The 11,294-nt window shown below is 37.2% G+C and overlaps 1 protein-coding gene across 1 annotated transcript; it reads left to right on the top strand.

Moving 5' to 3' along the window:
• Window positions 1-1,029: 1,029 nt before the first annotated feature.
• Window positions 1,030-10,280, top strand: LOC127622495 (basic leucine zipper transcriptional factor ATF-like). The gene is made up of 3 exons (XM_052096592.1): window positions 1,030-1,193; window positions 4,759-4,863; window positions 9,887-10,280. The coding sequence occupies exons 1-3, from the start codon at window positions 1,128-1,130 to the stop codon at window positions 10,088-10,090; spliced, it is 375 nt and encodes a 124-aa protein (XP_051952552.1). The 5' UTR covers window positions 1,030-1,127; the 3' UTR covers window positions 10,091-10,280.
• The last annotated feature ends 1,014 nt before the right edge of the window (window positions 10,281-11,294 follow it).

Genomic DNA, 11,294 nt, shown 5'->3' with positions numbered 1-11,294 from the left:
CCCCCCCCCGCCACCCGTTATGGATTGCATGCCAAATATGTTTACTTTAATGTGCTCCAGGACTATATGAACCAATTAACTAGTGTGCCATTAGATTAACACGTCATTTTTGTGATGCTTTTTAACCAATTCAGTTTTAGTGTGAAATCAGTTCCCCTAAAGTTCACTCAAGTGTCCTAGTAGAGTAATTGGTAACACTTTACAATAAGGTTCGATTTGTTAACATTAACTGACAGTGAGCAAGACTTAAACAGCATTTATTAATCTTGATTAATGTTTATTTCAATATACAGTAACACAAGTGTTGTAAAAGTATGTGTTAACATTAGTTGACATCACTATGTTCATTGCACCAACACTGAACAGTTGTTAAAACAAAGATGAATAAATGCTGTAAAATATATATTGTTCGTTGTTAGTTCATGATACCTAATGCATTAACTAATGTAAATGAATGGAACCTTATTGTAAAGTGTTACTGAGTTGGCACATTAACTAACACTACATGTGATACCCAGAAAGTGTCCAAACACTTTAGATCTTGATTTTGGACATTTTATCTATGGTTTTATCGTTTAAAATGGAACAAATGTCTTTTTGTGAAATGTTTGGCTTGAAAACCGTGCTTATGCAATCTTTCATTGAAATAAATGCCATTTGCTTTGATATTCTGTCATCTAATGCAATGCATTCATAAGTGTCCAAATACTTCTTTGGGGGCGATGTACATTTGGAGAAAATATGAAGCGGTGACCTGTCCGTTTGTCCTCATTCTGAGGGTTCGTCGGCTCTACTGTGAATTAGCTTTATGCAAAGTTTCCAGGAACCATGTGACTTCCAGTCTAGTGCTGTAGAGGTTTCTATCTAAAGACCACATCACACATCGCTAATTAGGCTGTGTGTGTGTGTGTGTGTGAGAGAGAGAGAGAGAGAGAGAGAGAGAGAGAGAGAGAAAAAGAAAGTGCTAGAGCTGCAGTATCTACTCATTCGTCAGTGGACCATGATTAGTTCAGTTCTCTCTGCTGAGCACATGCAGTCTTACATACTCTGAGACAGACAGACAGAGAGACAGATTGCAAGACAGACTGAAAGACAGTGACAGACGCTGAAGGAGGGACTGAAGTGGCATGGCACAGGGCTCTGACAGTAACGATTCCAGCTACACCAAATCCCCATCACCGGGCAATAAACAGGTAAGAGAGACTCAACCAGCACCAGCTCCTGCTTTTTCCTCAATACTCCCCATAAACACATGCACGTGTTTTTATATCATGAAAGGGACTTTCTGTAGACTTTTACAGGTTTTTTACAGTGTTAATGATATTTATTATTCCCTACACCTAAACCTAACCTTCAAACAAACCTTTTTTTTTCTTCATTATTACATATGTTTATAATGACTTATACAAAACAGATACAAAACTACTTACCTACTTTTTTAACCAAATAACAACTTCATAATTTATCACTATCCTCTGAAGCAAAGTCTACAAAAAATGCATTTAAGTAGTTTAAGTTGCAATATACAATAGCTAAAAAAATGCTAATTAATAAAAAGAAATTCAAGTCTTTTGTGTCTAACTTTATATAGTGAAACCTGATATTAAAGAAACAAGATTAGGTGGAAAAGTGTAAATATCGGTTTAAAATATCGGCCGAACCGATTATCGGTATATCTTTAATGTTTATTAAACTGTTTTCCTCCACAATGTACTGTAGGTGATTTCAGGTTTTACTATACTTGAAGGGACATTCGGTCACTACAACATGGCAAAACCAGACCCTTTCTGGAAATGCATTTAAAACATTATTTAATTATAACGATGATGACTTCTATCAAGAAATATTGCTACAATAATATAAATCTAATTATGACCAATTATTATCTGATGAAAGTGATAATATTTTGCATCTTCTTAAAATGAGCTTTTATTCTACATTGAAACATCTGAAAGTGATGCAACATGCACATAATCATAATCAGTGAACTTGCAAAACATTAGTGACAGGTTGGTACGTTCCACTTATTTTACAGTCGATCACACAGGCATTTCAAATACTGTCTATATAATTAATTATGAATGGGTGGGTGAGTGAGTGTTTGTGCATGTATTTATGCATTTCTGCACATGTGCGTATGTGTGTAGAAAAGTAGGAGTCATGCAGGCATCAGAAGTGCTTTTGAGTGTCGAAGTCAAGAAGCATTTGGTGATTTTAACCCCTTAGATCGACCCATTCTCATGCTGCTGGTACCCTGAAATTCTATATTTCAACATTTGTAAAAATAATTATCTTTAGTATCTATCTACAATGCAGGGACTCTAATGAGCGTGAGAGTTTGTCAGAACGTTAGTGATTGTGAAACTGCCGTTAAGATGGCACAGATGAGTCGATCTGACTGCAACAGTCTACACATCCTCTCCAACCTAGAGACAGTCTCCAGTGACTAGAGACATTTATCAATGAGAGGAAATCCTTAACCCATAACAGCACTGTAAATCCTGGTTTATTCTTTTTACATGCACATACATGGAAAAAGTCAGCGGCCCCAAAGAGTTTTTTGACAAAATAAAGATAGCGCAAGCACACTCTTCAAGAAAAACATTTCACAAAAACAAGTTTCTTGCGGTTACTCTGCTTGGATACCTTGCAATCAGCTGTCAGTAACTGCAAATACCTTTTTATACCACTGAAGCAGCGTAGCTTACAACATTTGAAAATTGGTCTGATCTACCCAATGAACTAATTTGATAAAAAGATGTAACCAGGGGGAAATAGAGAGGAATGCAGCTTAGCTATAAACACAAGAACATACAATATGTGGCTATATGACAACAAAGACCATTTAACATCAGCACACACACACACTTTTGAAGGGTCTCATGTTGTGGGGAATTTGTCATGTGGAAAAAGTCAGTCTGGTTCTTGTGGGTTCAGTAAATAACGTCATGGGGTTGTGGGAAAAGATTGGCTTCTATCTTTGAAAATGTCAAACCTATGACTACCTGTAAGAGGTGCCTTTTAACCAAGGGGTTGTTTTTAAAACTGCCAGGAACATGAAAATATAAATAAGTAAAAATCAGCTCCGTAGGAGAAAAAGTGATCCTTGGTCATGCTGATTTAACAGTTACATGGTGGGACCCTTCATGTCTTAAAGTCAAGATGAAATCAACATTGACCTACTTAAAAAACATTCTGGGTTGAATACAATTTCAGCTCAATCGACAGCATTTGTGGCATGATGCTGTTTAATACAAAGTAATTATTTAAACTCATCCCTCATTTATTTGTCCCTCAGCCAAAGTTGCGATTACATTAAGGCACTTAACAATGGAAGTGAATGGGGCCAGTCCATAAACGCTAAAATACACATAGTTTCAAAAGTATAGTCACATCATGTAAACCTTATATCTGTTAACATGATTTTAGTGTGATAAAATTGCCTACTAACCGTATCTGTGTTGTTATATCCAATGCCGGGATTACAGGGTATACCGGCGCTACGTCGTCATTACGAAGCCAACGAAGTCGTTATATACGATATAACTTTACCCAGATGAGGTTAGTAAGCGATTTTATCATACTAAAATGATGCTAACATTATAATGTATTTGTCTTGTGAATATACTTTTGAAACGGTGTTTATGGACTCGTTCCATTCACTTCCATTATAAGTGCATTTATGTACCTGCAATTTGTACTTTTTTTATATAAATCGTGACGAGTAAAAAAAAATATTTTTGTGGCAATCAGCATTATGCTACAAATGCTGTCGATAGAGCTAAACTTGTGTTGAACGCCGAAAGTTTCTTTAATACTGCCTTAAAGGGATAGTTCACCCAAAAATGACAATTTTCTCATCATTTACTCACCTTCATGCCATCCCGGATGTGTATGACTTACTTTCTTCTGCAGGAAAGATTTTTAGAATAATATCTTATCTCTGTAGGTCCTGAAAATGCACGTTTTTCAAAAAATAACATAAAGGCAGCATTAAAATAATCCATAAGACTCCATCAATCCATAAGTGATTAAATCCATGTCTTCAGAAGCCTAAATGACAGGTGTGGGTGAGATACAGATCAATATTTAAGTCCTTTTTTTACTATAAATCTTCACTTTCACATTCTTCTTTTGTTTTTGGCGATTCACATTCTTCGTACATATCGCCACCTACTGGGCAGGAGAATTTATAGTAAAAAAAGGACTTAAATATTGATCAGTTTCTCACCCACACCTGTCATATTGCTTCTGAAGACATGGATTAAACCACTGGAGTCTCATAGATGAATTTTATGCTGACTTTATGTGCATTTTGGATGCAATGTTCTTGCCATCATTCACTTGCATTATATGTACCTACAGAGCTTTAATACATATTAAACTCTACCTTTAATATATGTTCCCACTCTTATTGTAAACAGTTAGTGTACTTTTTTAGGCTTCTTTTGTAGGTAATGCAGCTTTTTTAAACTTACCATTCAAAAACCTTGTGAAAAGTAGGTGCTAGCGTGTTTTAGTCGTCCACAATTAACTACAAACTCGCTTAAAGTCTGGCACGATTCTGGCATGGAATGCCCCTTTTTTCATCATTCAATCAATTCCCAAAACGTTCTCGTTGAATATTCTGTTTCATTTTGAAATCCGTCACATTAGGTCAGTAAAAGGGTTTGCAAATGCTGTTTCATGTTGACTCTAAAGTCGTGTATTTTCTTGCTGACACACATGTGAACTCGTCTCGTGTGCACTGATTTTCAGGGTTCAACGGATGACGTAAGGAAGGTGATGAGGCGAGAGAAGAACCGAATTGCGGCGCAGAAGAGCCGAATGCGACAAACTCAGAGAGCAGACAGCCTGCACCTGGTGAGAGCTTTCAAATTCAATCCCTAAACTGACCTGATACACATCGGAGATTTAGTTCCATACTAGTTAAAATAAAGTTCTGTGAACAGTGATTATACAACAGAACAAACACCTTCCATTAACTTTCTACATTTAGTTAAGTTGACCTTACAAATAGTGACGAAGGGATATTCTAGGTTCAATACAAGTTGAGCTCTACTGACAGCATTTGTGGTATAATGTTGATTACCACAAAAATTTATTTTTATCTTTAAAAACAAAAAACAAAAATTGAGGTTAAAGTGAGGCATTTACAATGGAGGCCAATTTTTGGAGGGTTTAAAGACATAAACGTGAAGCTTATAGTTTTATAAAAGCACTTACATTAAAACGCGTGTATTATTTGAGCTCTAAAGTTGCTTAAATCATAATTTTTTGTCATTTTAGGGTTTGTTGACATTTCATCGTCATGGCAACAAAGTTATAAAATTGACTACAACTTTACACAGAAAAGGTTATTAAACGCTAAAATCGTGTTAAAGCGCATACTGTTTACGTCTTGTTACTATACTTTTGAAATATGATTTTAACGTTTACGGATTGGCCCCATTCACTTCCATTGTAAGTGCCTTACTGTAACCCAGATTTTTGTAAGTTAACAGAGGGTAACATTGATCATTTCGCCATCACTCAGGGGGGCGAAATAGCCCTTGATTGTTTAGATATCAGTAATGCGTTGGCATCAAAAGTTACCCCCTCCATGCCATGAATAGGAGAGAGTTTTAAGGTTTGGGCAGCCCAAGAATCACTGTTAGAAGAAACAACCAACCCTGAACGTAAGACAAACACTAAAAGACAAAAGAGTTTAGCATCAGTGTGTCCAGCTGTGTTACAGGCGTTGATGCTGCTCTGCTCTGAATGTATTTACATGAAGCGTTACTGACCATGTGGTGATGCGTCACGGCTTCTGTTGTGTTTCACACTTGTTGTGGGCTCTTGTCTTGTTTGCTTCAGATTCTGGCATTAATTACTTTGTGTGGGTGAAACGCTCAGCTGAATAGAGAGGACGTGCACCTCTCAAATTCTTGGTATTTTATCAAGACAACAACAGTCCTCATTTTTGCATGTCTACTTATAGAAATGTTGTGATTTTGTGCATATTCAGTGCATGTTGTTTCATGCATTTGTTGTGTGTTAAAATTTTAATTTGCCAGTTCTAAATTCAAGCACACGCCTGTCTAACAGTCACCAAACCGTTTGATTGCATCTGGCCCTTACTCAAAGCCAAAACCCCCCATCACTTTCATTCAGTATCTGTGTGTCTGTGTTATATGGGTGTTTCCCTCTGTTATTACTCATGTCCTTTCACTGCTTCGGAAGGTTGTGCTCCTCGGCGTCTCTGTGGGCCCAGTGCAGTTAAACATGACTTTACAAAAATGTTTCGTTGTCGAATAGTAGTTTGAAGTCATTTAACAGAACATGACATCATATGAAATTCGTATGATTGAACGTGAGAGCAGCACGGCAGTTCACGCCTGACTGAGGAGAGGAAGAATTACACTGCTCACAGTCCAGATGCACTCTAAACTTTCCAAACAGCTTCAGGTGATGTAGATCACAAATTATGAGGGAATTATAATGCAAAAATAGCAAATAAGTAAATACAGAAGCACTCTCATTATGGAATAAGTGGGGGGGAGTTCCGCAGCCTCGTGCCGCCCCCCCAAGATGCCACCCTGGGCGACTGCCCATGTCGCGATGCCTAAATCCACCACTGGTCCTGATCTAAGGGGAGAGATTGAAACTGCACCCGGCTGATGCACACTCTGTCACAGGCCGCTCATCCCTCGAGCGTGCATGTTTAATGCAGCTAGATTATAACATGATGGCTTGCGACTAATTGAATCATAATATATGTCACTGTGTGTTTCTTATCGTGAAGAAAATTGGCAATAAGCAGCTTTATTAATAATACTTGCTTTTAGAGAATAGATCTTGAATATAGGTATATTTTGTCTTTACTGCACTCGCAGAAGTGTAACAAAGTGAACAAATACACTTATATACAATATACATTTATATTTAAGATACATTCTCTTAAAGCAAGTCTAAATATCTTATATGTTACTTCTCAAGTAAATGTATCTTGCTTTAATGCTTTTTAGACCATTTTAAATGGAAAACAAGACAAAAACACTTGATAATAATATGATTTTTTTTGCAGTGAATTTCTTTACTGAATTAAACTTAGTAGTATTTATTCCTTAAATTCAGTGAATGTCATTTTGAGGTATTTTTAAAAGATGACTTTATCCTCTTTATTGTTAGCAAGCCCGTTTAATAAAACCTTTTCAGTCGGGGCACAAGCTGAATAATCGGTTAAAAGCTAATGATTAATCATTGCAATAATCGCTGAATAGGCAAATAATTGTTAAATAATCGATTATCAAAACAATTGTTAGTTACAGCCCTAGATAACACACACGCACTAACCTTATCAGAGTTTCCCTGAACTCAATCGGTTAAAAACAAAGTGGGAGATGTTTCCCCAACACATATACGACATACCAGGAACTGCAAATCAGGTTGCAGCTTTTGAGAAATGTACACATAGGTCAAAAATCAGCAGATTTGAGTAATGTTATTAATGTAATATCCAGAGCAGCTTCTAAACCCTAACCCACAGAGACATTTGATAGAATGTACTAACCATGCAATTACAATGAATGCATTAGATTAGCTATATTATGCACTGTATTAGCTAAGTGCATTATGACTTAATTTAAATTTGGGTCTGTCAAAATTATTGTATGACTTGAGCATCATATGGATCACTATTATGGTCCTTTTGAAACAATAAAGCTCCAGTCCCCATTCATTGTAAGTGCATGGAAAAAAGCGACCGCTACATTCTTAAACATTTCTCGGTTTGGGTTCCATTGTGTAAATGATGACAGAAGTTTCATTTTTGGGTGACCTAGCCCTTTAAAGATAAGGATTAAGCTCATAATCTGCTTTGCTGTTGTAGTTTGTAAAACTCCAACCAAACAGAGGCACTTTTGATGTGTCCAAAGTTCAATATACAGTGGTAAAGATAGATTCTGGGTCTATAATGTGAGTAGGACTCACTCTTCTCTGTTCAGTGTATTATGTGGTTACACTCTTTACGGGTATGCTTGATAAACAGGAAGCTGAAATTTCCCTCCTTATGACACGTTTCCTGTAGTGTCTTCTCATGGCATGTTTTTTTGTTGAGGCCTGTCTGAGAAACGTGGGCCGTCAAGGGGAGTGTTCAGCTGTCATTTCTGGTAAGGTGTCGCTAAGGGGCCGTGGGCAGATAAAGCTGAATGACGCTTGTCAGAGGGGCTTTACCATAGAGTGACTGGAAGGCAGTGAAGCGGCTAGTATAGATGCAGCTCACAGACCGGTGACATCTCTGAGCGGGAACCATCATGACCCCCTATAGAGTAACTTCACTCAAACATGTAAATAATAATAAGAAGAAGAATCCTTTATTTGGTCACATATTATACACACAGTTTTTTGCATATATACAGTGAAATTTATTCGTTTTCACATATCCCAGCTAAGCTGGGGTCAGAGTGCAGGGTCAGCCATGATACAGCACCCCTGGAGCAGATGCTCAGGTTTTTGGGCCTTGCTCAAGGGCCCAACAGTGGCATCTTGGTGGTGCTGGGGCTTGAACCCCCAACCTTCTGGTCAGTAACCCTGAGCCTCAACCACTGAGCAACCACTGAGCCACCACTACATTCTTGGCCAATAAAGACCATAAAGTGGGGTTATCAGTGTTTTTAACATTCTGAAAATGTAAACAAATAATGTACACACTCATCAATTCCCAGCATATTATAGTAAACATTATTTAGCAAGTTAAAATTTGGCTTATGGACATATATTTAAATAGGTGTCTGCCAGAAGAGGATGGCTCCCCCAAGGTTTCGTCATCTACAAAAACAGCCTATGGATTTCTTTCTTTAGCTCACTGGGAGGTTTTAATGGTCAATTAGTAGCAATATGTATTGTGAAAAATGCTTAAGAAATAAAACTGACTTCACAGAGCGTTTTATAAATAATTGAATATGTTTTTAGGATCTAAATCAGTTATAATAAATGTGTTGTTTACGAGACATCTGTCATGAAAAAGGATCTCAGTTATAATTGATAGAATTTAGTGTAAGCAATGATTATTTGTCTTCATTCTGTGAAGTTCATAAGCTGTGACTACCTCTAGAGGACGGAACACAAAATGCATGTCTCATGAAATGTAGGGTTTGTTAAAGGTGTACTCAGTATGTAGTTTGGGCTTACACTGACCCCTAGAGGCATGGAACAGCATCATTAGTTTTCTGTTACCAAGGCCAATGCAGAAATTCACTATTCACAGTCAGCTATGATTAATTAAATCCCTGAGGGAACGTGTCTAATAACAGGGCGGTATTTGATTGGTCATGTGATCCTAACATGGCAGCCCCCATGAGGGGACCCTCTCCATGTAGAATAAAAGAGCTTTTACAAGGTTTCTGATATGACCAGCGTCATCCTATTATGTGAGTGGTCATTATTTTATAAACATGTTTCACAATTACAATTAATTTCTCAAGGAGTAACACTTTTTAATGAGTGCACCTTTATTTAGTGGTGTTTGCTCCAGGCTCATACTTAGGATTAGGTATTGCTTAAAATTCCTAGCTCTTTGGTGAGTAACTCAAGATATGTTATGGACATGAATGACAACCTCAAATCCAGCATGTTTAGGTCGGGTAAACACCACTCACATTTTGTTAAAAAAATGTACAAAAAAAATCTTGGAAAAATATCTCAGCTCTGTAGGTCCATACAATGTGTGGCCAGAACTTTAACATTCCAAAAAGCACACAAAGGCAGCATAAAAGTAATCCATATGACTCCAGTGGTTCAATCCATATCTTCAGAAGCCAATGTTTATTTCTGCAATTCCGTTAGTGGCGCAGAATGTCATGCTTCAGCTTTAACACCCCATGCCTGTTTTCTGTCTGTGCTGTAGGAGAGTGAAAGTTTGGAGAAGGAAAACGCAGTGCTGAGGAAAGAGGTGAAGAGACTCACAGAAGAGGCCAAATATCTATCCACGGTCTTGAGCAACCACGAACCGCTGTGCACGGGCCTGAGCAGTCCGGCCACGGAGCTTCTGTATAGCCCGCACCACGGCGCGTTTCATCAGCACATCAGCGTGCCGCACTACCCGCTCTAACCGGTAGAGGCCGCCAGAGTCCTTTGCGGAATCCGCCTATGAACTGCAGTCACTAACCTTTGGTTGAGTCATAATTAAACCACGTAAATAGCCATCAGCGGGCATTGCATTGATCTTAAAATGAACTGCTGAGGAATGACTATCAGAGAAACAAAAGCCTCTAAATATAAGAATTTTGGTGACTATAATTTTTAACACACACACACTTCTATATATAAATAATAAATATATATATATATATATATATATATATATATATATATATATATATATATATATATATATATGTGTGTGTGTGTGTGTGTGTGTGTGTGTATTTTTGTGTTAAAGTTAATTAACACCTGCCCCTTGAACAAAACTCCACCCAATATTTTAAGTATAAATGACATGTCTGTAAAATGCAAGCATCTCATCTGTAGTGTGCAACATAGGCTACTTGCAAAGATGACTGGCAATGACACAATGAATGTTTTCAATTTAGATTTCATTAGATGCCAAGTCTGATTCATATGATCATTTATTTTATTCTATTTCTGTGAAATGTTAATTAAATGACTGAACTAGGTTCTAACAATTATGTTGATTGTGTATCTTGTTCACAAATATTGTTAGCAAATGTTTTTCTATATTTAAGATGTTAAATTGGTGGTGGTGTAGTGGTCTAAGCACGTAACTGGTAATCAGAAGGATGCTGGTTTGAGCCCCACAGCCACCACCATTGTGTCCTTGAGTAAGGCACTTAACTCCAGGTTGCTCCGGGGGGATTGTCCCTGTAATAAGTGCACTGTAAGTCGCTTTGGATAAAAGCGTCTGTCAAATGCATAAATGTAAATTAGCGAAACATTCTAAATGTTCTTTTTACAGACAAATACTGCTGAATATTTCTATTTCAAGAACTGCTGTTTTTTCTCAAATGTGAAGGAAAAATTTGTATTTGTGAAAAAGTAAATAAAATGATGTGTAATCTACAGACAGATTTCTTAATCAGAATGAAATGTTAACGGTCATATTTAAACACACTGGAATAAATGGACCTTTTCACATACAGTATTTGGGTTTGTAATGCAGAAGTAAACGATAGCAGGTTAAACTTGTATATTGGTGAATGGAAGACCATGCTAAATAGAATTTTTACTTGCCCATTTGGTCCAACAGCAAAAGAAAAACTCCACTATTACACTTTCACAGCTTTCCAAAAGAAGAG

Source organism: Xyrauchen texanus, chromosome 28, assembly GCF_025860055.1.
Source record: "Xyrauchen texanus isolate HMW12.3.18 chromosome 28, RBS_HiC_50CHRs, whole genome shotgun sequence".
Classification (NCBI taxonomy): domain Eukaryota; kingdom Metazoa; phylum Chordata; class Actinopteri; order Cypriniformes; family Catostomidae; genus Xyrauchen; species Xyrauchen texanus.
This window is presented reverse-complemented; position numbering and strand designations above follow the sequence as displayed.

What these genes read in the sequence shown, in the direction of transcription:
- LOC127622495 (XM_052096592.1), top strand. Translation starts at nt 1,128, where the DNA reads ATGGCACAGGGCTCTGACAGTAACGATTCCAGCTACACCAAATCCCCA. An exon ending in CATCACCGGGCAATAAACAG is followed by an intron (nt 1,194 to 4,758) that starts GTAAGAGAGACT and finishes ACTGATTTTCAG; the next exon opens with GGTTCAACGGATGACGTAAG. An exon ending in GAGCAGACAGCCTGCACCTG is followed by an intron (nt 4,864 to 9,886) that starts GTGAGAGCTTTC and finishes TCTGTGCTGTAG; the next exon opens with GAGAGTGAAAGTTTGGAGAA.